Source organism: Amborella trichopoda, chromosome 5, assembly GCF_054954075.1.
Source record: "Amborella trichopoda isolate Santa Cruz 75 chromosome 5, AtrichopodaSantaCruz75HAP2 v2.0, whole genome shotgun sequence".
NCBI classification, from domain to species: domain Eukaryota; kingdom Viridiplantae; phylum Streptophyta; class Magnoliopsida; order Amborellales; family Amborellaceae; genus Amborella; species Amborella trichopoda.
The window spans coordinates 20,439,104-20,462,458 of NC_142340.1; the positions used below are offsets into that span (position 1 = coordinate 20,439,104).

The 23,355-nt window shown below is 38.3% G+C and overlaps 1 protein-coding gene across 1 annotated transcript; it reads left to right on the top strand.

Moving 5' to 3' along the window:
- The first annotated feature begins 1,441 nt into the window (after positions 1 to 1,441).
- Positions 1,442 to 22,142, top strand: LOC18444672 (uncharacterized). Its single transcript, XM_006854832.4, has 7 exons — positions 1,442 to 1,909; positions 2,994 to 3,301; positions 4,354 to 5,082; positions 5,725 to 5,853; positions 20,084 to 20,287; positions 21,168 to 21,368; positions 21,523 to 22,142. Exons 1-7 carry the CDS (start codon positions 1,633 to 1,635, stop codon positions 21,658 to 21,660), a joined length of 1,986 nt encoding a protein of 661 aa, XP_006854894.2. The 5' UTR covers positions 1,442 to 1,632; the 3' UTR covers positions 21,661 to 22,142.
- Positions 22,143 to 23,355: the final 1,213 nt, after the last annotated feature.

Sequence of the window (23,355 nt, forward strand, 5' to 3'; positions counted from 1 at the left end):
CCTATAAAGGGGTCCACATCTACATGTTAGTCTGCTTACTCAGACAAACACCTTTGCTTGGAGTGAAAAATTGCCTTCCAAAATTTAGGGCCTTAAAGGGTTGTCCAAGAGGGAGATTGAAAGAGAATATGCTCCTACGGGAGCACGTAATCTGTTGAAAAAAGTTCTTTCTCTAAAGCAATCATTTGATGGCGAAAAGCCGTTCGATAGAAAAAAAAGCAAGAGGGAACATCGCAAAGCTGATTAGAGAAACAATAAATGATAAGAGAGATAAAGCAAAAGCTCTACCTATTAAACTATTTTAGTATTAGATTATTTCTATTAAGCTATTTTAGTATTAGACTATTGAAGTATTAATCGAGTGTGTATACGGTGTTCCAAACTGTCCCTCTATTCCCTCAGGTAAAAAAGCTACTTGAGAGATTTTTTTTATCTAAAATTTTAGAAATTCACTAAGAATTAGTAGATGATTATTTTAAAGAGATAAAATGTGAATTTTAAGTTTTCCAAATCTTAGATTTTACCCTAAAAAATATATGGGTGGTTTCAGTTGAATCTCGATACTATTTTCTTCAGTGCATAGAGTGTGATTTGAAATTTTTCTAAATTGAGGTTAGCTTATAGGTTGATGCTGTTATATGACCGAAATTTGGGATCTTAATTATCTTTAGGATTGTATACTATGAGACCATTTATCTTTGTTACAAAGAAGTCACAACTATTACTATTAGATCACAAATTACATGGCTTAGGGCAGTCATAAAGTTGATAAATATATTTTTGAACTTTGAGTCTAGTCAATGACACACAATTAACCGATTTAAAATCTGATGGACAAGAATGACTGTGTCCTCTTTGTATTAAAAGTGGGGAAAGAATAGAATGAGACCATTTACTTTTGATACAAAGTGAGACATTAATATTGATTATTGGATGTGAAATTGGATGACCACAATTATAATATTGACCAAGATTAAACTTAAAAAGAAATTTTTTTGAACTCTTTAACACATCCAAGCTATTAAACTTCACATCGGATGGTTGTAAGTAATTGTGACCATCTTATTTCAAAGGTAAATAATCTCGTACAATCCCTTAAGAGTGAACGATCTCTTTAATACTGTTTCAATCCAATTTCTTTCAAATTAAGTTCTACCTAGGGAATAAATGGACGGTATGCTCCTCCAGGAGCACGAAATCTTCTTGCTAAACAGAAATCATGAGTCACAAACTTAGTAAAAAAAAAAGGGAGAGGAAGGACAAACCAGGGTTTAGAGAGAGAATGCAAACAGTTGTTGCAAATTCTAAAGAATGATGTTTAGAGAGAGAAAAAGCCGAAGCTAGCTTTGAAGGGTGGGTCAATGGAGAGACGGATGGGACGATGTCCATCCTGCCCGTTTTTTTAAAAAAAGTATAAAAATCAAAAAACAAAGGAAATGATGACCGTACTTTTTTTTGAAGATTATTCGGCCATGGCGTCGTCTACAACGGCTCTGCGTGAATCGCGGAACAACACGCAGGCATCTCGGGGCACTCCCTGAACCGCCCACCTTCTCTGCGCTGGAAAATGGGTTGACAACCGCCGGAAAAATCGATTCTTTTAGAGATAGAGAGAGAGAAAGAAAAGGGAACATGGCTCTGTTAAAAACAAAAGGGAAGATTGGAGAGAGGTTGAAGAGAGTTTTCAAAACGGTTGTGTTTTTGGTGAGTTTGTTCGCCTCTTTGCTCGTTTTCTCAGCGCCCACCGTCGTCGCCATTGCCGATGCTTTGGTGCCGTGTGCTCTTCTCTCCGCATTTACTCGCGCCGGGTCATGGCATTCTGTTAAGGATCAATGGCAGGGATATGGCTTCAGAACTTCTCTCCTTGATGTGCCCATTCTCTCTCTAGCTCGATCCTTCCCAATCATATGTATGCCGCCTCCTCTCTCTTCTCTTTCCTATTTCCTATGTCCTTTCCTTTTTTCCTCTCTCTCTGTTATTTCTTTATTTTTTCATTTGTTTTGTTCTTATATGGGTGTTTTTTCTCATTATTTTTGGAAATGGTTTGTGTCAGAAACAAAGGTGAATGAATCGATAATTTGATCATATTAACTCATGCCTTTTTAGAAAGAGGATAAAAACTAGAGAATATCCATTTTGGTTTTACTTAATCTTGTTTCTTGCACTATTTCTGATTATTTTTTAAAAAAATAAGAAATTATCTTTCATGGTTCATTTTCTTTTTTTGGGTTTTCATGGGCAATTTGTTTTCTTTGCAGAGTCTGGTTTCTCTCGTTTCTCCAACAGACTGTGTTGGTGGCCTTTTTTTTCTCTTTTTATTGTAATGTTGGTGCGCTCTTTTTTTTTTGTTTTTTGGAAGAAATTCCAGATTTCACGTTCTTTGTTTTCATCTCAAATTCTGCATAACTTGTGGGGAAATGCTATCATTTGGAATTCTCTGTTAAAATGTATAATATTTTGCTCAAAAGCTCAAGCAATTCGATTTTTCTCTTCTTCGGTATTCTAATGGTACTTATGTCTTGTCTGACATGGTAGCATATTTTTCTACATTTTCCTCTTGCTCATAAATGAGCATTTCGTACTTTGGTTTATTCTGTTCCCTCTCGTATGCCAATTTGCAGAATCATTCTGTGCTGTGTTGCATTTGTGCACTCTAAGAAATATAGTAAATTTTGTCCTGTAAGGTACATTTTACTGAAGGGCTTCTCTTCTTTTCTCAGCATTCTCTTGAAACACTAGTTTAAAAATTTTTTGTGGTAGTTTCCAATTGTTCTACAAAAACATTATGTTGCTTCATTTATAATGTTTAATCTACCAGCTGGAAAGGAAAATTGAGCATAGGCTTCATTATTAATGTTTTTTTTCTTTTTTTCACACTCTAGCAAAAGTGTGTTGTTTTAGGAATTCACTTTTTATTATGCTAGAAAGTTACAATCTTTAGCAGTAGTGGTTTTGTTAACTTTATTCCTTGATCACTTCTTTCTTACTTGCAGGTGTTTACTCCTTATGTGATGTGCGTGGACTCTCTCAGGGCCCTTATCTTGGAACTGCAACAATATGCTCCTTGTTCTCTGTTGCCCTTCTGTCAGTGAAGGCCTGTCTCTTTATTGGAAGTGCTGAAACTGAGCTTGGAGCTATGGCCACATTGGCGGCACAAAAGCTTCACTTGAAGCAGTCATGGGGGATGCCTGTTCTGTTCCTCTCTTCCCTTGTTTTGGCTCTTGGCCACGTGGTTGTTGCCTATAGAATCAGTCGCAAAGCTCGACGGATGCTTCTCTTTCATCATGTTGATCCAGAGGCTGTAAGCCCCCCTCCCTCCGTAGTTGCTATATCTTAATAGTGATCATATTCATGGTCATGATGTTGAGATGATGGTAATAATTGTGGTGTCTGCATTTTTAATTTCTTTCTGTTTTTATGTTGTTTTTGTGGTGCTGATAAATTTGGGGTGATTTTTCTTGAGGGGCTCAAGATGGGCATGAGGATTTTTATCTGGGTTATTCTTTGGCATGTGTCCTGGCTGATGAACTTGTTGAGACTCATTGAGTCGTGTTCCTCAGAGCATTTCAAAAATTATGTTGGTCTTTTTCTTTCTGCTAATCAGTCATTCAAGAGTAGGACAGTTTCTTTTTCTACTTCCGTCATTCAACAATTCCTTAAACTAGCACTAATTTTTTTTGATGAAGTTTATTTATTGTGAATGAGTTTTGGGTTCACATTTGTTTACGAACTTGCATTTCACAGGTAAAGCAATCAACTATGGTAGAACCGAGGCTGCTATTCTGGCCACAATTCTGACTAAAATGACAAAGATCTATGGATTGAGTTTTAAACATTCGTTTTGTGATCGATTGTGATTCAGGCATTCAGCTATAGTTTCTGGCCTGCAAACATTTGTTTTGAAGGAATTGGAATGAGTGCTTTTTAAAAATTTTAGGTCGTCTGTGTAATATTATTTAGAGGGTTTCGGAGAGGAATTTGGTAAGTGGGATCGTTATTTCTCTTCCTTGTCTTAGAGATGGAAAGGGAGACAGAAAATTGAAGTTGGCCCTCGCCATTTTTTCCCATACTTATGGGTTCCTGCGTGCATGCATATTCACACACAGACACACACACATACACATTGAGTTTTTCCAGTGAAGCACCGTTCCCACTCATTTCATCAGAGACTAGGACCTTTTCCAAAGTCACCCTTGAAGGTTTATGTCATGAACTGTGTCTAAAAATTGTTCCGTGGATTCTCAAGACTAAAATGAAGACAACATAATATAATTGAATATTTTACAAGCTTTGATTTCATATTTAAAGTAATTATGTGGTTGTGTTTGTTTTTATATTGGTTGCATGCTGCAGGTTTTGACCTGCAAGCATGTATTCTCTGGGTACCAGAAGGTGCCCCGTTCACCGACTCCTGGAACTGGGAAGGGCTCAAGGAGTGACAATGTGACAAAGAGTGGAGCATCAAGAATGGGAGTAGCAACTGCCAATGAAGGAATGCTCCCCATCAGGTTGCTTGCCGATGTAGATAGCTTTTTCATGCCATGCCGAGGCCTCATCCTTCATTACAAATTCTCCCATCCTTCAGCTGCAGCTGCTAAATCAGCATCACCTTTCGTTACTCGATCCTTGTCCTCCTCTGAGAATGGTCGCTTCTTTTGTACCACACCTGGAAGGCTTAAAACAGAGAGACCAGTTTTTGTAACTCCCAATTCCCACCATCTTAAAAGGAGCTTAAGTAATTATTTTAACAGTTCCTCCCTTTATGCACCATTGTTGTCTGATTCTGATGCTTGTGCTGACCATATTCCGGCTCTAAAATTGGATGGTGATGGTAGTGATCATGGTGCATTTATGAAAAGCTATTGCGATGGGCTTGGAGCGAATGGCTCTTATGGTGTAGTGTTGGTGCATGGATTTGGAGGAGGGGTGTTTTCATGGCGGCATGTGATGGATCCCTTAGCTAAGCAGGTGGGGTGTTCTGTGGCTGCATTTGATAGGCCAGGATGGGGTTTGACTTCTCGTCCACATAAGGCTGAGTGGGAGGTGAAACAGCAGCCTAATCCTTACAAGCTTGACTCTCAGGTGCATAGTCAGTGTGTTGCTCATGCAATCTCTCTCTCTCTCTATGTCTCTCTTTTTCTCTCTCTCTCTAATCCTTTTGATTTGAGTTCAACTAACCAACTTATCCAAACAATATTTCCAATATATTCAGACATGTTGAACTTATGTTTGAACTGGTGATTGTTTCATATTGGAGGCTAAGGGACAAGTATTTTGCAAAGTTACTGTTTTCTTTATCTATCATGCATAATTTGGTCATGGAGTGGGTTGGTTTGCTCTGTTCATTAACTGCCTAACTTGTTTCCCAAGCTTTTGATGCCCCTTTCTATATTTTACTTATCTTCTTTAAAATGTCTTTGTAGTGAGTCTCCTGAGATTTCTATAAGGTTGTTGTTTTCTATAAAATTCACCGGTTTTTATCTTATTACCAAAACCTTCATTGTAAACCTTGCTTTTTACTGCTCAAATTGGACTATTATGAAATGAGCTTGAGGTTGCATAGTGTTCCCACTTGCTTTCTAGATTACCAGCTTATTGAATGGCTGCAAAAATATTGGCTTTCCAAGTTTGTTACTTTATGTTTCTGTTTATTTATTCAAGTGAGCTTTGATTTATGTGGGTGTTATCATGGAGAATCATGGTTCTTTACTTTATTATACCTAGGTTGATTTGCTTCTCTCCTTCTGCTTGGAGATGGGCTTCTCTTCGGTGGTTATTGTTGGTCATGATGATGGTGGGCTGCTTGCCCTAAAGGCTGCTGAGAGAGCCCGTTCATTTCCCGATTCAGTGCAGGTAATAGTTAAGGAAGAAACTCCATCTAGTACTCCCTTTTCGATCGAACAGATTTTTATAAAATGAGATAATTGTCTTTTTTTTATTGTTAGTTAAATCACCAGATCCCATTGTTTGTGATCATGTACGTTGTAATTGTTGAGTAGCTTAATTAGAAAAATTAGTCTAGCATTGAATATTTAGTTTCTGATCATATATCATTATTGAAGAGATACACCACCTAAATGTCGTTGCTGCAAATAAATTCATGTTGATTTTGCAGGATTTGAAATTGGATTTGACTTTACGGTTTTCCCTCTCCGGTTTCCTGGATTGATTATATTACTTGTCATAATCTCAGAGTAATAGAGATATTAGTGCATTTGGAAACATTTCAAAACAGTATTATGGGTGTAACAACCTTTTAAGATTATCAAGGCTTGGGATTTGGGATCCCCTAAACCAATTCACCAAATCACAATATCACGTAAATAGCCGCTGAAAAGTGGCTGGTTACATTATTCTTGAAAAGAGTTCTGGGCCCCCTTTGTTTGATTGGATGGACACAATAATGCCATGGTACTTTTGGCCTTCATTTTTCATGTTTTTCTTTTTGACATGGTATTTTTCCTTATGCACAAATGGAGCCTTAGGTCATAGCAACATTGTTTTTTTTTTCTAACAAATTATCTGTTATGTTATAGGAGAGTGGTTTTCCTTCCCTAGGGTTATGCTTTTCTCATCTTGGGTATTTTCCAGTGCTCAATTAATTCTTTTTGGGGATGACTTATTGGTTTTGGATTGGGTATATGGCTATATGACTAATATTAAGGCAATAGTTTCCGGGATCTTTCAACATAGTGGCAATTCCGTTATGGGATCTCACTTTGGCAGTCCGGGAAAGAGATCTCAATTTTTAAACTTTGGGATCTCAATCTCCACTGCTAGATATCTTGATTCTCATTGTTAGGGATCTTGTTCCCAACTTAAAAACCAAGATAACAACCAAACTAATGATTTTCTCAATTTATAGCGAGCTAAAAACACAACTATATTTTAATATCGTTGCATTGCTTGCTGGTTATAAATAAATAGATCACTGGTTTAAAGAGTATGTAGTCTTAGACTATACATACTCTTTAAGGTTGGGACTTGGTAGTAAGATCCCCGAAAGATTTGGATCAAGATCACAAAAAGTCAGGATCCAGATCCCCATGAGGTTGGGATCTCGATCCGTAACATTTGGGGATCTTTGTCCTTTACATATGTATTGTACGGACGTTTCTCCTAATCACAGGAATCTTCTAGCATTTAACGATCCCCTATTCCCATTTCCAAACTAGCTTTCAGTCATGCTCCCAGTCACAACAACTATGGTTAAGGTTGTAAGTAGGTCGAGTCGGGGTTGGATAGGCTCTAACCTAGAACCGAACTGCTTGACCCATGGTCTAAGTTGGACCCAAACTTGGCTTGGATCATACTCAGGCCCGACTCAGATCCAATATGGGTTCAGTCGCCACCTAACCCGACTAATATTCTATAATATCTAATGATATTTATTACCAGTGTATTAGGACTTCATTGATTTACTCGGCCTTGCCCTGTGGGCAGGGCCGCGCACCCCCAAGTAGTTTGTACAACTTAGGGCATTTAAAAAAAAAAAAATGAAAAATTTTTTAACTAAGAAATATGTTATGCAAATTTTTCTTACATGATTTAAATGTATTTAGCAAAGCCATAATCACATTTTCATATTTTTCGTTCTTTTTTTGGAAACTGTTGACCTTGTATTTAGTATAGAGATTTATACAAGTTACAAAAAATGACTACCCACAAATTGGGAGCTCAGTAAGAAAACCACCTAGACATTGGCAGTGTAAAAAATTGCTATACAAGCATGTGTATACCAAAACTGGGGGTCCATAGAAACCACGAAAAACAGGTGCTCTAGTGAGTTGCCTTAGAAGCACCTTCCTGAGCCCAAGCATCGGCTAAGTGATCATTCTCATTCCAAGTATGCATCCATGAGACCTGAATATGCCTGCAAACATAAAAAATCTCATATAAAAAGGATGTGTGTCTACAAGGGGGCCCCTGAGGCCCAAGATATGACAATTTTGGAGTCACCTTCCACCATCAAAACTGTGCTCCAAAGGATTGAAGTTCTTTGGGCCTTCCCAAAGTGCGAGGGCTTCCTTCGTAGTGGAATCCGCTTGGCCTATGGGGAGTGTAAATGAGAGGAGGGGGAGGTCGAGGGAGAACCCGTCAAATTTGAATTTGGTTTGCCCGGGGTCCAATGTTGTCCAAAGAGAGGCACAGAGAATTCGATTGGGCCTATAGTGGAGGATTTCTTACGCGCTTAGGTGGAAGTCGGACCCACAAAGATGCTTGAAGTGGCTGTGGTTAGTGGCCCAGAAGATTACCGTGGACCTAATGCTCTCCTTCAAGGCCCAAGGATGGTTTTTTTTTTTTTAATATCTCAAATTGTAAATTGGGTTCTAAATCCATGTTTTCTGTACTGTTTTTTTTTTTTAATCCTTGCTTTTTTAAAATTTCTTTTGTATTTTTTTAAAATATCCCAAACTGTAAATTGAGTTTTTAAATTCATGTTTTCTCTACTTTTTAAACTTCGTTTTAACTATTTAAAGGTGTTTTTGGTTTGAATTTACCTTTAATGCATTTTCAAATTTTTCTCAAATTTTTTTTAAAATTTTTTAGGGGCTTGGACTTGACCGAGTCCTGAGGACTTGGCTGAGTAACTCGCCTTCACCAGGGGTCGAGTGCCCTGGCCGAGGTGAGTCCTGGCACCCTGTGTGTTACAATAACTTAACTGGCAAGTGTTTGTATTAGAAGCCCAACCATTCATTATCTTAAAGACTGTGTATATTAAGCCTTGAGTATAAACTCTATGGTTTGTTTTCCAGATATAAGTACGAGTAGAACAGTCTCTGTCATAATGCCTTACTCTATAATCCAGTTTAAGTGATTTTATAATTTGTCACTAATTTTACATTTCATTTCTTTAACAATTTCCACGCTTCGCTGCCAATTCTGCATCCTTTATTTTTAAAGTATTTCTTCAAAAGATACCCTCGTCTTTTTCTTTTCCTTTGACTTTTTTTTCATTGTTTCTGGTATCATGTTTTACTGTGCTATGTTGTTTCAGTGCTACTTGTATCCCTCTAGTAGCACACATCTAAAGCATGTTCACTTTCCTGTGATATTGCTGAATCATGTTTGCGACAGGTTACGCTTCCTCAACTATGTTGAACTGTGCTTCCTGTTCCACTTTGAACTGTGCATCCTCTTTTGCACTTCCACCTTGTATATTTTTTGGTTCATTTGGATATTGTGCTACATTCTTTGTATTGCACAGCAGTTCTCCTGTCTTGCTGTTGGTACCAGTTGCATAGGCTTTTATCTTTGCTACCCTTACCATTGTGTATCTGTTGTATACTGTTTGTGTGCTTTTGGAATTTGGTGGTGAGTTCGGGGTTGGTTTGGAATATTTAAGTTTTGGAGCCCTCATGTTGTACAACCTGCTACCATGACAATGCATCTGAATTGACGAATGAGGGGCTTGGATCTGCTGCCAAGGAGAAGCTTGAGGCCTTGGGACCTGGGTCCTCCTTCGCCGGAATTTGTTCTCCAACCTGCCAGAGTATTTTTCTGGCGATTCATTTTCGTGAAATTCTAGCAATTTTTCTGGAGCTTTTGCTTGGTTTCAACTGTCTTTTCCTTTGCTCTGGATTTGTTATCCGCCAGTTTTTGCTCATGGTTTCTGCCAGAAGAGAACTATATCTCTCTCTTCACAAGCCTATCTTTCCCTCTCTCGTCACAAGCCTTTTCTTTCCCCCACTGAAAACATTGCCAGTTATTTGACATTCTATGTTTTCTAAGAATTTCGGTTTCCCACCTGGTTTCTTCTTCGAGTTTCTTCTTCAGGCGTATCTCATTTTCTATCAGCAGCTCCTATTTCTGTTGAATGGTCGGGTGAACCGTCTTTTCTGTCTATTTCTTCTTCTCTGAGTTTTAGGTCTTCAGCTATTTCTTCATTGCTGAATCTGGATCTAGAGTGCGAGGTGGATATTTTGGGTATATCAGTTGAGTATTTAAGGTTCGCTTCATCACTCTCAATTCTTTTCTATTAACTTGCATCCTTGCCGCTGTGCATACAACGGGTGCACATCCGAGGGATTCTCTCAGCTCATTTTCTATCCTTTGCAAGAAAATGCACCATTGAGTGTGTTAATCCGAACTTCTGATGGCAACTTTGATCCTCATTCGGCTTCAACCAATAACGAGCGGAATTCAATCTCTTAAGCTCTCGGGTGTTGCTATCCATTGAACCTGGTGTACCAAGGGGCAGCAGTGTACCCCTGAAGATCTGGGGTCCAGAGATAGTTTGTGAGGTCTGGCAGTCTTGCCCCAATGGGGATGGAGCTAATTGTTATGGATGGATGTGGTTTGATGTGCTTGAAAACACATTAAGCCTCAATATATTACTCCCACACCATCTATGGTCCTACACTAAGGACTTCCTTCATGTCCTCATTGCAATGAAATTTTATCTGAAAATGTCCCTCTGCTTTGTGTTTGATGTCAAACTCGCGTTGAACATTCCATATGGATCGTGTTTCAACAATAAGAAGGTCCATTTCAGCCTCCTTCAAAGGAGTTGATTAGGGTTGCGTCCCATTGTTGAAATCCGTTTGAACTTATTTCACGGAAGAGTATAGTTGCTGGCTTGAGTAATGTTTTGTTGATGGAAATCATCATCATGATTATTATCTGAGCCTTATCCAATCTATTTGGGGTCTGATACATGAATCTTGTTTTGTAAATTGGATTAGGAGTCATGAAATAGATGTGGCAAAAGTTTTACACTATTTGGCAATCTAACACAACCCTCGTCCTTTCTCCAGGCTTGGGACTGGCATGATAGGCTTGGGGCTGGCCATGGTAGAGTTGTTTTGTTGATGGAAATCTCAACCAGTATTTGTGAGAACTTGGAATTATGCCATGGATTTTTAGATGGTATTGCTGTTGGGAGGGCTATATGTTGTTGATGGAAATCTCAAAGTTTTGGTTTTCAACCACAATTTTAGAACTTTTTGCCATTATGCATGGATTTTTAGCTGGTATATTGGAGGCTAGTAGGTGGCAAGAGGTAGTGGTGGTTGCAGGAGAGGACGTAGTGGCTGATGGGTAAAGGCTGTGGCCTTTTGCATTCCTTTTTCTCTTATTTTTTTTTCTTTTTCTTTGGTGGAAAAAGGAGGGGGGTGGGGGGTGGAAGGGGCGAGGGTTCTTTCTCCGATAATTGCATCTCTATGCTCACTCCTCAGAGAGGGATTTTGTATATCTATGATGGGGGGGCAGGTCACCTTGGCCTCGGACCCAACCTAGTAACAAAGCAGCTTAAGGGTCTAAGACCATAGTTGTTGGAGATGGGAGTAGGATCGGTTCGGGATTTGTCGAACCGCCCTACAGTGGAAGCTCCCTGGTGTTAGGATTGGCGCCCGTACAATGAACAACACAAGGAGCGAGATCCTTAGGTTTATGAGAGCGAGATCCGACATCAATGGATTCGATGTTTTGACTAGCAGGGATCTAAGCTCCATTACACAAAAAAATAAGGTTGTAAGTAGAGCTAGTACGAGTTCCTTTGGTTAAGAAATTTACTTTTAAGTATGTCACATAACATGGTTCCTCCTGTTCTAATATCGAGATTCTTATAGTATAGGAATGAAGGTACTCAACTGATTGGCCATGAGGTCCACAAGTACCATTTACCAGGGATCCCTTATCGGTGTCCCCCCCCTTAACAATGGATTTATTTATTTTTACGTAAATAACAACAGATTAATTTTGTAGCTCTATAAGTCCGTCTTTCTTATGACCACTACATCTTTAGACCATGACACAAGTTTTGCATGCACCCTTCTCTCTGAATCCTCGGCAACCAGAATCCTACCACTCAAGAGTCATCTTCCTTGAATAGTATCCTTTGCTTCCATTGTTTCTCAAAGGTTGGCTCTCCGAAGGGCCAAGAGGATAAGATGAACTACTCTCTCTCTCTGACTAAGGTAAAAGAGCTTTTTTTTGAAGCTTGGAATGAAAACATATATTCTCATCTCACAACTGTAATTAGATTTAAGACTCTAAAACAATAGGACATCATAAATATAAGATTTTAAATGTAATATATATTCTCACAATTAAGAGCTTACACAATAGGACTTAATAAAACCAGTGGTTTAAAAAACGGATTGGTGCCACGGATCAGGCACTCCAAAAACCCATCCGGATTGGTGAATCGGCGATTCGGATCGGGAATCGATCGGATTCAGCCTTAAAAAAATTAAAAAAAAATTATTAAAATTCATTATAAATGTTGGTTTTTAAGAATCCAATAAGAAATGGGGGTACTCCATTAAGAACTTTCATTTTTTTGCATGAATATGTGAATATTGAGATGTTCTTTTCCCTGTATCAACTACTGTTAATCATTAAATTTACATCACACAAAAGGAGAAGCATTGAATTATCATAGATGAAGTATATCATCATACACGAACTACAATAAAGCATACAATTCGTAAAATACGACCTAATACCAAAATGAAAGACAACGTTGTTGTTCATTTTGGTCATGCTGGTGTTATCGATTGAATTCACGTGACAAATTCATTGACTCGATCTAAGAATGAGTCATCCAAATTAGTGGGCGCCTAATTATACTAAAATCCTCAAATGTTAATGTTTTTTTGTGCTCCTAATCCAAAATCCCCGAAGCTTGGCTATCTTTCATGCTCTCCTACACTGTCATGCTCGCCCCTACCCTCTTGCTGTTGGGACTTGGTTTGTGAATAATTTGGTTGGGATGAGGTGGCCTCAGAATCATCTCTCTCATTTTCTCTTATACGCCCTTCTCCCTCTCCCTCATTTGGTGCAACACTACTGACATCTTCGATGAAGTGTGGATTTGTTGCCGGGTTGCTTCCTCTTTCATGCAGCTCATCACCTTCTTCATGATCTTCTAGCCTCAAGGAACGCTCTCTTGTGCAACACTGACTCGTCTTCTTCTGCTATTCATTGTTCTGTTGTGTCCGTGACAAATATTGTGTCTAAGTCTATCGGCCTGTAGTCTTCAAGCTTACTTCTTATTTGTTGCTCTCGGAGGTTTAAATTGTAGTCAACGTAAACTAGCTTATGAAGCCTCTCCGAAGCGAGTCGATTCCTCTTAGCAGTGTGTAACCATTGGAACATAGTCCAGTTTCACTCACACCCAGTAGCAGAATATGTTTGGGAGAGCACCTTGATTGCTATCCTCCTTAGGTGAGGTGCATCACTAGCAAAACGCATTGTAAGGGCAAGAACAATTCATAAGATTAAATATATGAAAGAACAAAATGTTAGTTAGGGGTTAACTTGAATCCATCTTAGTTCGAGAATTTCTGACAAATCTAGTTCCGAAAGATTCTGTAGCATCCCTATAAATAGAAAGCTAAAACAAAATATTTTATTTTAGTGCATTAGTTATTCCTCAAAAATATAACAACTCAATGAAGCTCTTACCAAAATATTAAATCTCACCTCCTGTATTGCTGCCACCTAGTTTCGATGGCTTCTCTCCAACCTTTCAATAATGTATCTGATCACTTCCATAATCTTGTGGGGATGTTTAAGTGTCAAATAGAAAAATTTTGGGTTGAAGTAATAACCTAAAAAATACATAGATAGAGAAAGGTCATTTATATGCACATTAAAAATATATTTTGGAAATAAACATTCTAAAGATATAAATATATATGTACCTGCATAATGAATTGGGCGGCCCAATTTGGTGTCCCACCTTCTTTCTATAGTCTCGATCACTTTACAAGCAAAACTACACTTCTACCCAATAACTGATTTGGCCCTCTCGATACTTTCGTAAAGGATGCCCATGGTAGCATTCTTGTCAGCATCCATTCTTAACATCGTGACCAAAGGGGCAGTGGCCTCTACGACACTGGAACATCGAGACCAGAACCTCCTATTTGTGACTATGTCCTCCATTTTTTAGCCTATTTCTGGACTTCGAGAGGCAGTCGTTTGACCATTCTTTGCTAGTAAACAATCTCTTCAATGCAGTTTGGGATTCTCGAATGGAGTCCACAGCCAAGTAATCTATCGTAAAACAGGTTATGGCAGGCTTAATTATCTCTTTTTTCTCAGATTGTTTTCTGTACAAAAATAAGATTTTAGAGTGGTTATATATAAATCTTGACACGAACCTCGTTGCCTTTAGAGTCTTCTTTACAATTTTGATCTCACAAATCTCTTCTAACAATAAGATCGATGCTGTGTGCAACACACGGGGTCCATACTAGATGCTTCCTCTTATCCATCATCTTGCTGCTTGTAGAAAGACAAGAACTTGCATTGTCCGTAATAAATTGGACCACATGCTTATCTCTCACTTCCTTCTTTATCTGGTCATATAGTCGTACCAAGAAGTTTGCATCATTCTTTTTTTCTAAGATATCTTTGCTAGGCAAGAAAACTGTACTTTTTGGGCAATAGGCCAAGAAGTTAAGATATTCCTTCTTGCTAACTTTTATTCAACCAACCATCACTCATGAGAGTAATGTCTGTTATTGGGCAACCCTGTTTATATTCTTCAATCCACTTTTTAACTTTCTCCACCACTTCATCCAAGATCGGCCCACGAAGCTCATATGCAGTCAGGGGCTGTACCTCGGGCTCAGCTCTTTGGATTGCGTTGATTATAGGTGGAAAATATGGGCAATTGGTTGCATCAAAGGGAAACCCTTTATCGTAGAACTATTTACCAATATATCTGTCCAACATGTTCCTTATACCTTTCACCATGCCTTTGAGGGTCATCTGTTGTGACTTGGGCTTTGAGTGAAATGGGTCTATGCGATTATGACCTGCAACATAGATAATCAATGCAATCCAGCGACCTGCAATATTGCAGGTCATAGTCGGATAGATCGTATTACAGGTCATGGTCGTATAGACCTATTTCTTTCAAAGCCCAAGTCACAACAGATGACCCTCAAAAGCTTGATGAAATGTACAAGGAACATGTTGAGCAGATATATTAGTAAATGATTCTACGATAAATGGCTCCCCTTTAATGCAACCAATAGCCCATATTTCTTGCCTATGACTAACGTAATCCAGAGAGTCGGTCCCGGGGTAAAGCCCACGACTGCATATGAGCTCAGTGGGCTGATCTGGGATAAAGAGGTGGAGGAAGTTAGGAAGTGGATTGCAAAATATAAACAGGTTTGGTCAAGAACATGCATTACTCTCATGAGTGATGGTTGGTTGAATAAAGTTAAGAAGGAATATATTAACTTCTTGACCTTCTTGTCTAGCAAAGACGTCTTAGGGAAAAAGAAGGATGCAAACTTCTTGGTTCGACTATATGACCAGATAGTAGAGGAGGTGGGAGATAAGCATGTGGTCCAGTTTATTATGGACAACACGAGTGCTTGTGTTTTTTAGGCAACAAGTTGATGGATAAGAGGAGGCATCTAGTATGGACCCCGTGTGCTGCACACAACATCGATCTTATGTTAGAGGAGATCAACGAGATCAAAATTATGAAGGAGACTAGTGGAGGAGGTGGGAGATAAACATGTGGTCCAGTTTATTACGGACAACACGAGTGCTTGTGTTTTTCATGCAACAAGTTGATGGATAAGAGGAGGCATCTAGTATGGACCCCGTGTGCTGCACACAACATCAATCTTATGTTAGAGGAGATCAACGAGATCAAAATTATGAAGGAGACTCTAGATGCAGTGAGGGTCGTGTCAAGATTTATATATAACCACTCTAAAATCATATTTTTGTTCGGAGAATAATATGAGAAAAAAGAGATAATCAGGCCTGTCATAACCCGCTTTGCGATATATTACTAGGTTGTGGACTCCATTTGGGAATCCCAAGCTGCATTGAAGAGCTTGTTTACTAACGAAGAGTAGTCAAACGATCGCCTCTTGAAGTCCAGAAATGGGCTAAAAGTGAAGGGCATAGTTACAGATAGGAGGTTCTGGTCTCTGTGTTCTAGTTTCAGGTCACTGCCCCTTTGGTCATGGTGTTAAGAATGGTGGATGCTGATAAGAAAGCTACCATGGGCATCCTTTACAAAGGTATTGAGAGGGTGAAATCATCTATTGGGGAGAAGTGTAGTTTTGCTAGTAAAGTGATTGAGATTATAGAAAGAAGGTAGGACATCAAATTGGGCCGCCCAATTCATTATGCAGGTACATATATATTTATATCCTTAAAATGTTTAATTCCAAAATATATTTTTAATGTGCATTTCAATGACCTTTCTGTATCTATGTATTTTCAAGGTTACTACTTCAACCCAAAATTTTTCTGTTTGACACTTGAACATCCCCACAAGATTATGAAAGGGGTCAGATATATTATTACTAGGCTGGAGAGAAGCCATTGAACCAGGTAGCGGCAATACAGGAGTTAATATTTGGGTAAGAACTTTATTGAGTTGTTATATTTGTGAGGAATAACTAATGTACTAAAACAAAATATTTTTTTTTAGTTTTTTATGTATAAGGTCGGAACTAGGCTTGCCAGGAAGTCTCGAACTAAGATGGATCCAGGTTAACCCCTAACTAATATTTTGCTCTTTAATCTTATGAATTGTTCTTGCCCTTACAATGCTTTTTGCATTTTAATCCAGCTGAATGGTGGGAGATATATGATAGTGATGCACCTCACCTAAGGAGGATAGCAATCAAGGTGCTCTACTAAATATGTTTTGCTACTGGGTGTGAGCGAAAATGGAGTATGTTCCAATGGTTGCACACTGCTAGGTGGAATCGACTCGCTTCAGAGGCTTCATAAGCTAGTCTATGTTTATTACAACTTAAACCTTCGAGAGCGACAAATAAGAAAGAAGACTACAGGACGATAGACTTGGACACAATTTGTCACAGATACAGCAGAACAATGGGTCGTACAGAAAGACGAGCCAGTGTTGCACAAGAGAGCTTTTCTTGACGTTATCGGTGAGGAAGATCATGAAGAAGGTGATGAGCAGCATGAAAGAGGAAGCAGCCCGTCAACATATATCCACAATTCGTCGTAGATGTCGGTAGTGTTGCACCTAATGAGGGAGAGTGGAAAGGGAGTATGAGAGAAAATGAGAGAGATGATGATTCTAAGGTCACCCTATCCCAACCACATTATTCACATATTGAGTCCCAACAGCAAGAGGTTAGGGGCGAGCACGATAATGTAGGTGAGTATCAAACTTCAGGGATTTGGATTAAGAGCGAAATAAAACACTAACACTCAGAGATTTGGGTAGTCAAGTGCCCAGTAAATTGGATGATTTGTTCCTTTATCAAGTCCATGAATTGTCACTTGAATTCAATCAATGGCACTAGTGTGACCGAGATGACGAGTGACGTCGTCTTTCATTTTGGTATTAGGTTGTATTTTACTAATTGTATGCTTTATTGTAGTTCATGTATGATGATATACTTCATCCATGATAATTCTATGTTTCTCCTTTTGCGTGATGTAAATTTAATGGTTAACAATAGTTCATACAGGGAAAGAACATATCAATATTCGCATATTGATGCAGAAAAATGAAAGTTCTTAATAGAGCACCCCCATTTCTTATTGGATCCCTAAAAAACATTAAATTTAAAATGAATTTTAATAATTTTTTTTGATTTATTTAAGGTTGAATCCAACCGAATTGGCTGATTCCTATCCGAATCGCTGATTCACTGATCTGAATGGGCTTTTGGGGTGCCCAATCTGGGGCACCGATCCGTTTTTTAAACCATTGCTCGAGACTATGCCTAGTTAAAATTAAGAATCTAAATTAATAGATCTTCATGCTATGCGAAAAAGGGACTAGATTTTAACATCATGTAACTTATGATTCCTAATTAATGGGAACTTCGGACAATGGCAACTTTTAACCTGGTATCATCCGTTTCTGAAAGTAAAACCCATAAACATAGAACCCGAGATTTTAACGTACCAAAACGTTAGACCATGATTGATGGGAACGGGGATCTATTCCAAAATGGAACTGGATTCCACTAATGGATGGAACGTGGTCCCCTTTTTTTGAAGCGAGATCATAAAATCAAAAAAGGGGGTCCCTACAAGATCCCTTGCAGGAACCGTTGGATCGAGGTTCCGGAGTGGGATCATCTCCCTACCCACAAGGTTCCCTTAACTATGTCCTAGACCCAAACCTGACCAGGTGGTTCCAGGTTATAGACCTGAACCCAAACCTTGCTTGGGTTGCTTAGTAAACCTCACCTGTCTGACACACACCGTCTTGACCTCATCTGTTGTTAGTTTATTGCCCTTTATAATCATAGCTAATGCTTTGCAGTGTTGCAAAAATTGCCACGACAACTCATTCTCTGATCGGCTTGGAATTGGGATCTCTCCAGTTCTGGATGGCCATGGATTGGATATTGGCCCCGGTTTGATGAGAATAGCCCAGTTCAGTTTACGTACTAGGCGATTCCTAATTGTGAGCAATCCTTGAGGAATAACTCAAGTCCAATAGAGAGTGCCCTTTTTGGTGGTTGAGATGGATGGACAAGATTCAATCTCTATTTTCTTTCACATGATCAATGAAATTTGTGCAAAATGTTTTGCACTACAATGTTTATATTCAAATTTCCCTAAAATTTATCCCTATAAATATGGGCGGAGAATCTCTCTCTGTAAACTATGGTATATTATTTTGTAGAAATTCTTGAAACTTTTCACTGAAATGGGTGAAATTTTTTGCACAAAATTAGGAAAAATTTTTCCCTTTAAACTATGTTATTTTGCAGAAAATTTTGAATTTCCGCAACAAAATGGATGTAATTTGCATGAATTTTGCGGAAATTTTCACTTATGTGATCCCTTTAAGACATTCTCTCTCTAAACTGCACAAATATCAAGCGAATGATTTTTAAAGGAATAAGGGAAAAACTCAATTTTCCTAGCATTTGTTGAGTCAAACCATTTTGAATCATTTTCTGCCTTCAATCTAGGATTTAGGAGTTCTATTGATACTTTTTAGGGCTAAAGCTGAATTTGAAACTAGCTTTAGGAATTTCAGCGAGTTATGATGTTCTACATTTTAGGGCTGACTTACTTGGATTCAGTAAGTGCCTGAATCTGATTCCTGTTTTTGAAACATTGCTGCTTTGTGCAAGCTCAGCTTTGCCTTTTCCTTCTTTTATTTTTTAATTTTTTTTTTCTTTGGTGTTTTTTTCTTTGAGGTGGGGGAAGCAAGTGGAGAGGGTGGCTTTGTATTCTTTGTGTGCCATGGCTTCTCCTTTTTGGGGCCTGAATTCTGGGTTTCTGTCCTCATTTCTTTCCTCAAAGAGTGTGTTTATGGAAAGCTCCGAGCATTCACGTGGTGGCAAAGGCTCAAAAACATTCTTCTTGTTTCCCAAATGTGTTTACCAACTGTGCTCTAATAAATGCAGCATAAGCTGACAAATAACATCCAAAGTCGAAACTCACCTTAGTTACTTATTATTTGATATTCCTCTTACGGTGCCCAATCCTCAGGAGCTCTTGGTTTGCATTTTTGGATGTCATTCAGGATATATTGAGTTCCAAACATATCCCATGACAGAAACTCAAATTTCTATTACTTTTATAAAATTTGAATGTATTTATAGAAACATTTTCAGGAATGGGTGAGGCTGCTGATATATTTCAGCTTTTTGATAAAGGTTATGTTAGGGGTTCTCACACTATGGAGTAATTTATCATTGTACTCAACAAATTTGAACACTTTTATACCCTTATTTTGTACGTAAGGTATTTTTTTAATAAGGGTATTTTTTATCATTAGGAAGGATGTGACGTCATTTGCATGGGGTGTGACATCACCCACATGGGGCACACTGGTGGCATTTAATGTCCATGTTGGTGATGTCATACCCCATATAAATGACGTTACACCTCTCCTAATGACCAAAAATGTCCGAACTACAAAAAAGCTCCATGTACAAAACAAGGGCATATATGTGTTCAAATTTTGTTGAATAAATGATAAATTACTCTATAATGGGAGCACCCTAACATAACCCTTTAATAAAATCTGCTTATGGTGATGATTTTGGTTTTGGTCATGTGGTATTTGCTATCCTGTTTCCTTGTACTATAAAAACCTTTACTATTTTATTTGTTCTTCTCATGCTGGGTGCTATCTTTTCAGGTTGAGATCAGGGGAGTGATTCTTCTAAGTGTGAGCCTTTCGAGAGAAGTGGTTTCTGCCTTTGCTCGGATACTCCTCCATACGTCCTTGGGGAAGAAGCATGCTGTTGGACGTCTACTTCGTATGGAGATAACCCAAGTCATTAATCGTCGTTCATGGTACAATGCTGCGAAGTTGACCGCAGAAGTTCTTAATCTCTACAAGGTACTGTTTTTCTTTATTTGTGAATAAATTTCCTTTTTTCTCCGAGACACTTTTATTCACATTCCATTGTGAGCTTTCTTTTTTCTTTCTTGAATGACCCCCTTTACTAACTCTTCTTGTGTCATATTTTCAAATTTTGGTCTCTTGGTCACTTTTTTATTAGAAGGAATGCGGAAATATAATGGGGTGAAATAAGAATTAGGGTGCTGGAGGAAGTTGAACTTTCTTGTTTCTTTATTGCATGGCCCCTTTTACCAACTCTTCTTGTGTCATCTTTTCAAAATTTGGTCTCTTGGTCACCTTTTATTACAAATAATGCGGAAATATAATTGGGGGGAAATAAGTTAGGGGGCTGGAGGAGGAAAGAAATGTGATAGATATCACATGCATCACACAAGCTTATTTGAGGGGCTGGAGGAGGATAGAAATACGATAGATATCACATGCATTTTCTGATGCACTGTTGGATTTTTCCTTACTAGAATGCAATTCTTTGCATTTTAAACGTCAATTGTTGCAACAAGTCCAATAGATTCGGAATGATACCTTTTGAATTTTTACGTGTAATTTGTATAGATAGTACTTTTTTGTGTGTTGCGATGAGAGATTTAAGATAATTTAGAACAGAGTGCTTTTTCAAAATTTTGATGGTAATGAATGTGTAACAATCATAGTGAATCTCACTTCTTTTTTTTGTGTGTGTGAGAGAGAGAGAGAGAGAGAGGGAGGAGGGCGGGGGGGACCTCTGTATACTTTCATGTTCTCACAGGCTTTGAATGTTAAATATTCTCTCAAAATTATTCTAGTTTCAATAAGAGAGTTGAGATTAAAAATGTTTTTGTTGATTACTGATAATAGTAATCAATGTTGAATGCAACAGGCACCACTTTGCATAGAGGGGTGGGACCAAGCTGTGGGTGAGATCGGGAGGTTGTCTTCTGCAAACACCCTCTCCCCAGCACAGGCTGACCTTCTCTTGAAGGCTGTTGACGACATCCCCGTTTTGGTCGTCATGGGTGCCGAGGATGCTCACGTTCCTCTCAAATCAGCACAAGTTTTGGCATCAAAGCTTGCAAATTCTGTAAGCCCCTTCTACCTTTTAAACACTTCCATTGTTTTCATTCTTTTCAATGAAATTTGTTTTGTTTTATTGCTCTCCATCAACTCGGTCTTTAAAAATTAATTATATCTTTTTTTTATTTCGTTTGTTGAGTGTTTCTCCTTGCTTGATACAGACACTAGTTGCAATATCTGGATGTGGGCATCTTCCACACGAGGAGTGTCCAAAGGCATTATTGGGAGCCCTCACCCCTTTCGTATCAACAACTCTATTCTCTTCTCATCATCATCACAACAATCACAATCTCACATGATTTGTTTGTATTATTATTCTTTCTTGTTTTACATCTTTTTTCCTTTGATTGGAATTTTTTGAAGGTTTGTTCTTCCTGTTTTTGTTTTTTTTGTTTTTCTCCGGAATTTATTCACGTAATAGTGGGAGGGGCCTAGGTTTGTATTTTGGTGTGGAATTGGAGGTTACCCAGGTATCCCTTTGCCCCTCTCCCTAGGTAGGATCCCATTGTGCTTTCGATTAAAGGAAATGGAAGGCATAATTCCATTTGTATATTTTTGTTCCCATCGGCGTCAGGTTTTGTCCATCTTAACAGCATTCTCTCTCTCTCTCTCTCTCTCTCTGTGAAAAAGTTGGATTCCAAAGTAGCTGGACTCCATAGTACCAAACAGGTGCTTGAACCATCATTTTGTCAGTGATGTCCTCACAAAAGACATTACATGAGTGTATGACAACTTGAAGAATTGGAAATTTCTCTTGCCTGATATAATACTTGTTGGAAAACTGTCTGGCTAGATACAAATTTGATTACTTAGCATCATGAGAGAGAGAGAGAGAGATTGTTTAGCTTTGGAGATTTGGGGAATGAAGTCCTTTTTAGCATGATTTGTTGGGGCATGAAGCATGAACTACTGAGTTTGGACAAGGGACTTGTTCCCTTTTGTTTTCGGATTTTGCGTTAGTTATTGTATAACCTAAGGAATACATGCACTGTGCTCCATCGTATTCCTAGGACGCCCACCATTCAAGCATACAATAAGTGGTGCCTTTGTGGATGAACTTTATTCTTAAAGTACCATAGAAGGATTCAGCTGGTCTAGGTTTAACTTGGATGATGGCCGACCCGGCTTGGGTTCAAGTCATTTTGACTAGAACCTAACCCGACCCATTGGATAGGGTCGTATCTGGGTCTACAAATAAAAAATAAAATGTCCATCTATATAATTGAAATATATGTAGTTAACAAATTTTTCTACCCTTGACGCCTCGTAAAATACTATTTGTTACATTAAGTAAAAGGTGTAAACTGTTAATTCACCCCAAATATTTGATCAATGTAAAGTTTTTGAACAATGATACTTACATCTTACTCGAGCTTTTCTCCATTTGATGGTGGAAACCACTGAAGATTCATCACTTTTAGCCGCTGTATGAGTGGTTCACGCTCGAGTTGATCAGTCTCGTTCCTTCTATAAATCTCTTCCCTCTTCCAATGTACATCATAACTCTTCCATCTTGTTTCTTTTGCCACCTGTCTCTCTCCAATGGACATGTATGCTTAATTCTTTTTGGGTTAGCATGCAAACTAGCGAAATTTTTTAATATACTGATGCATTATTTTGATCATAACCAGAGTTATTTTGTAATGGGGTATTGAACATTGTGGTTTCAACTTATTTTGCTTCATGGTTTTTACTATGTGAGCATGAATTATGGATGGTTTTAGAAGTAGATGTGGTTTTCAACAAATGGGATTTTTTTGGTTCAAGACTAGTGGGTTGTTCTCATTTTTTAACTCCTGTTCAGATTCTTCTGTATTCTGTGTTCATCAAAATAAAACCAAAGTCAATTAATTTGAGATCTCATGGAGAGGAAGATGAAAAGTAGGATTTATGACATATATTTAAAGGGTGTGGTTTTTATAAGGTTACAACCTTAAACAATCCAAATTTTAAATAAGGCGCACGTTCAAATTTTATCATAACATGTAGTTTTG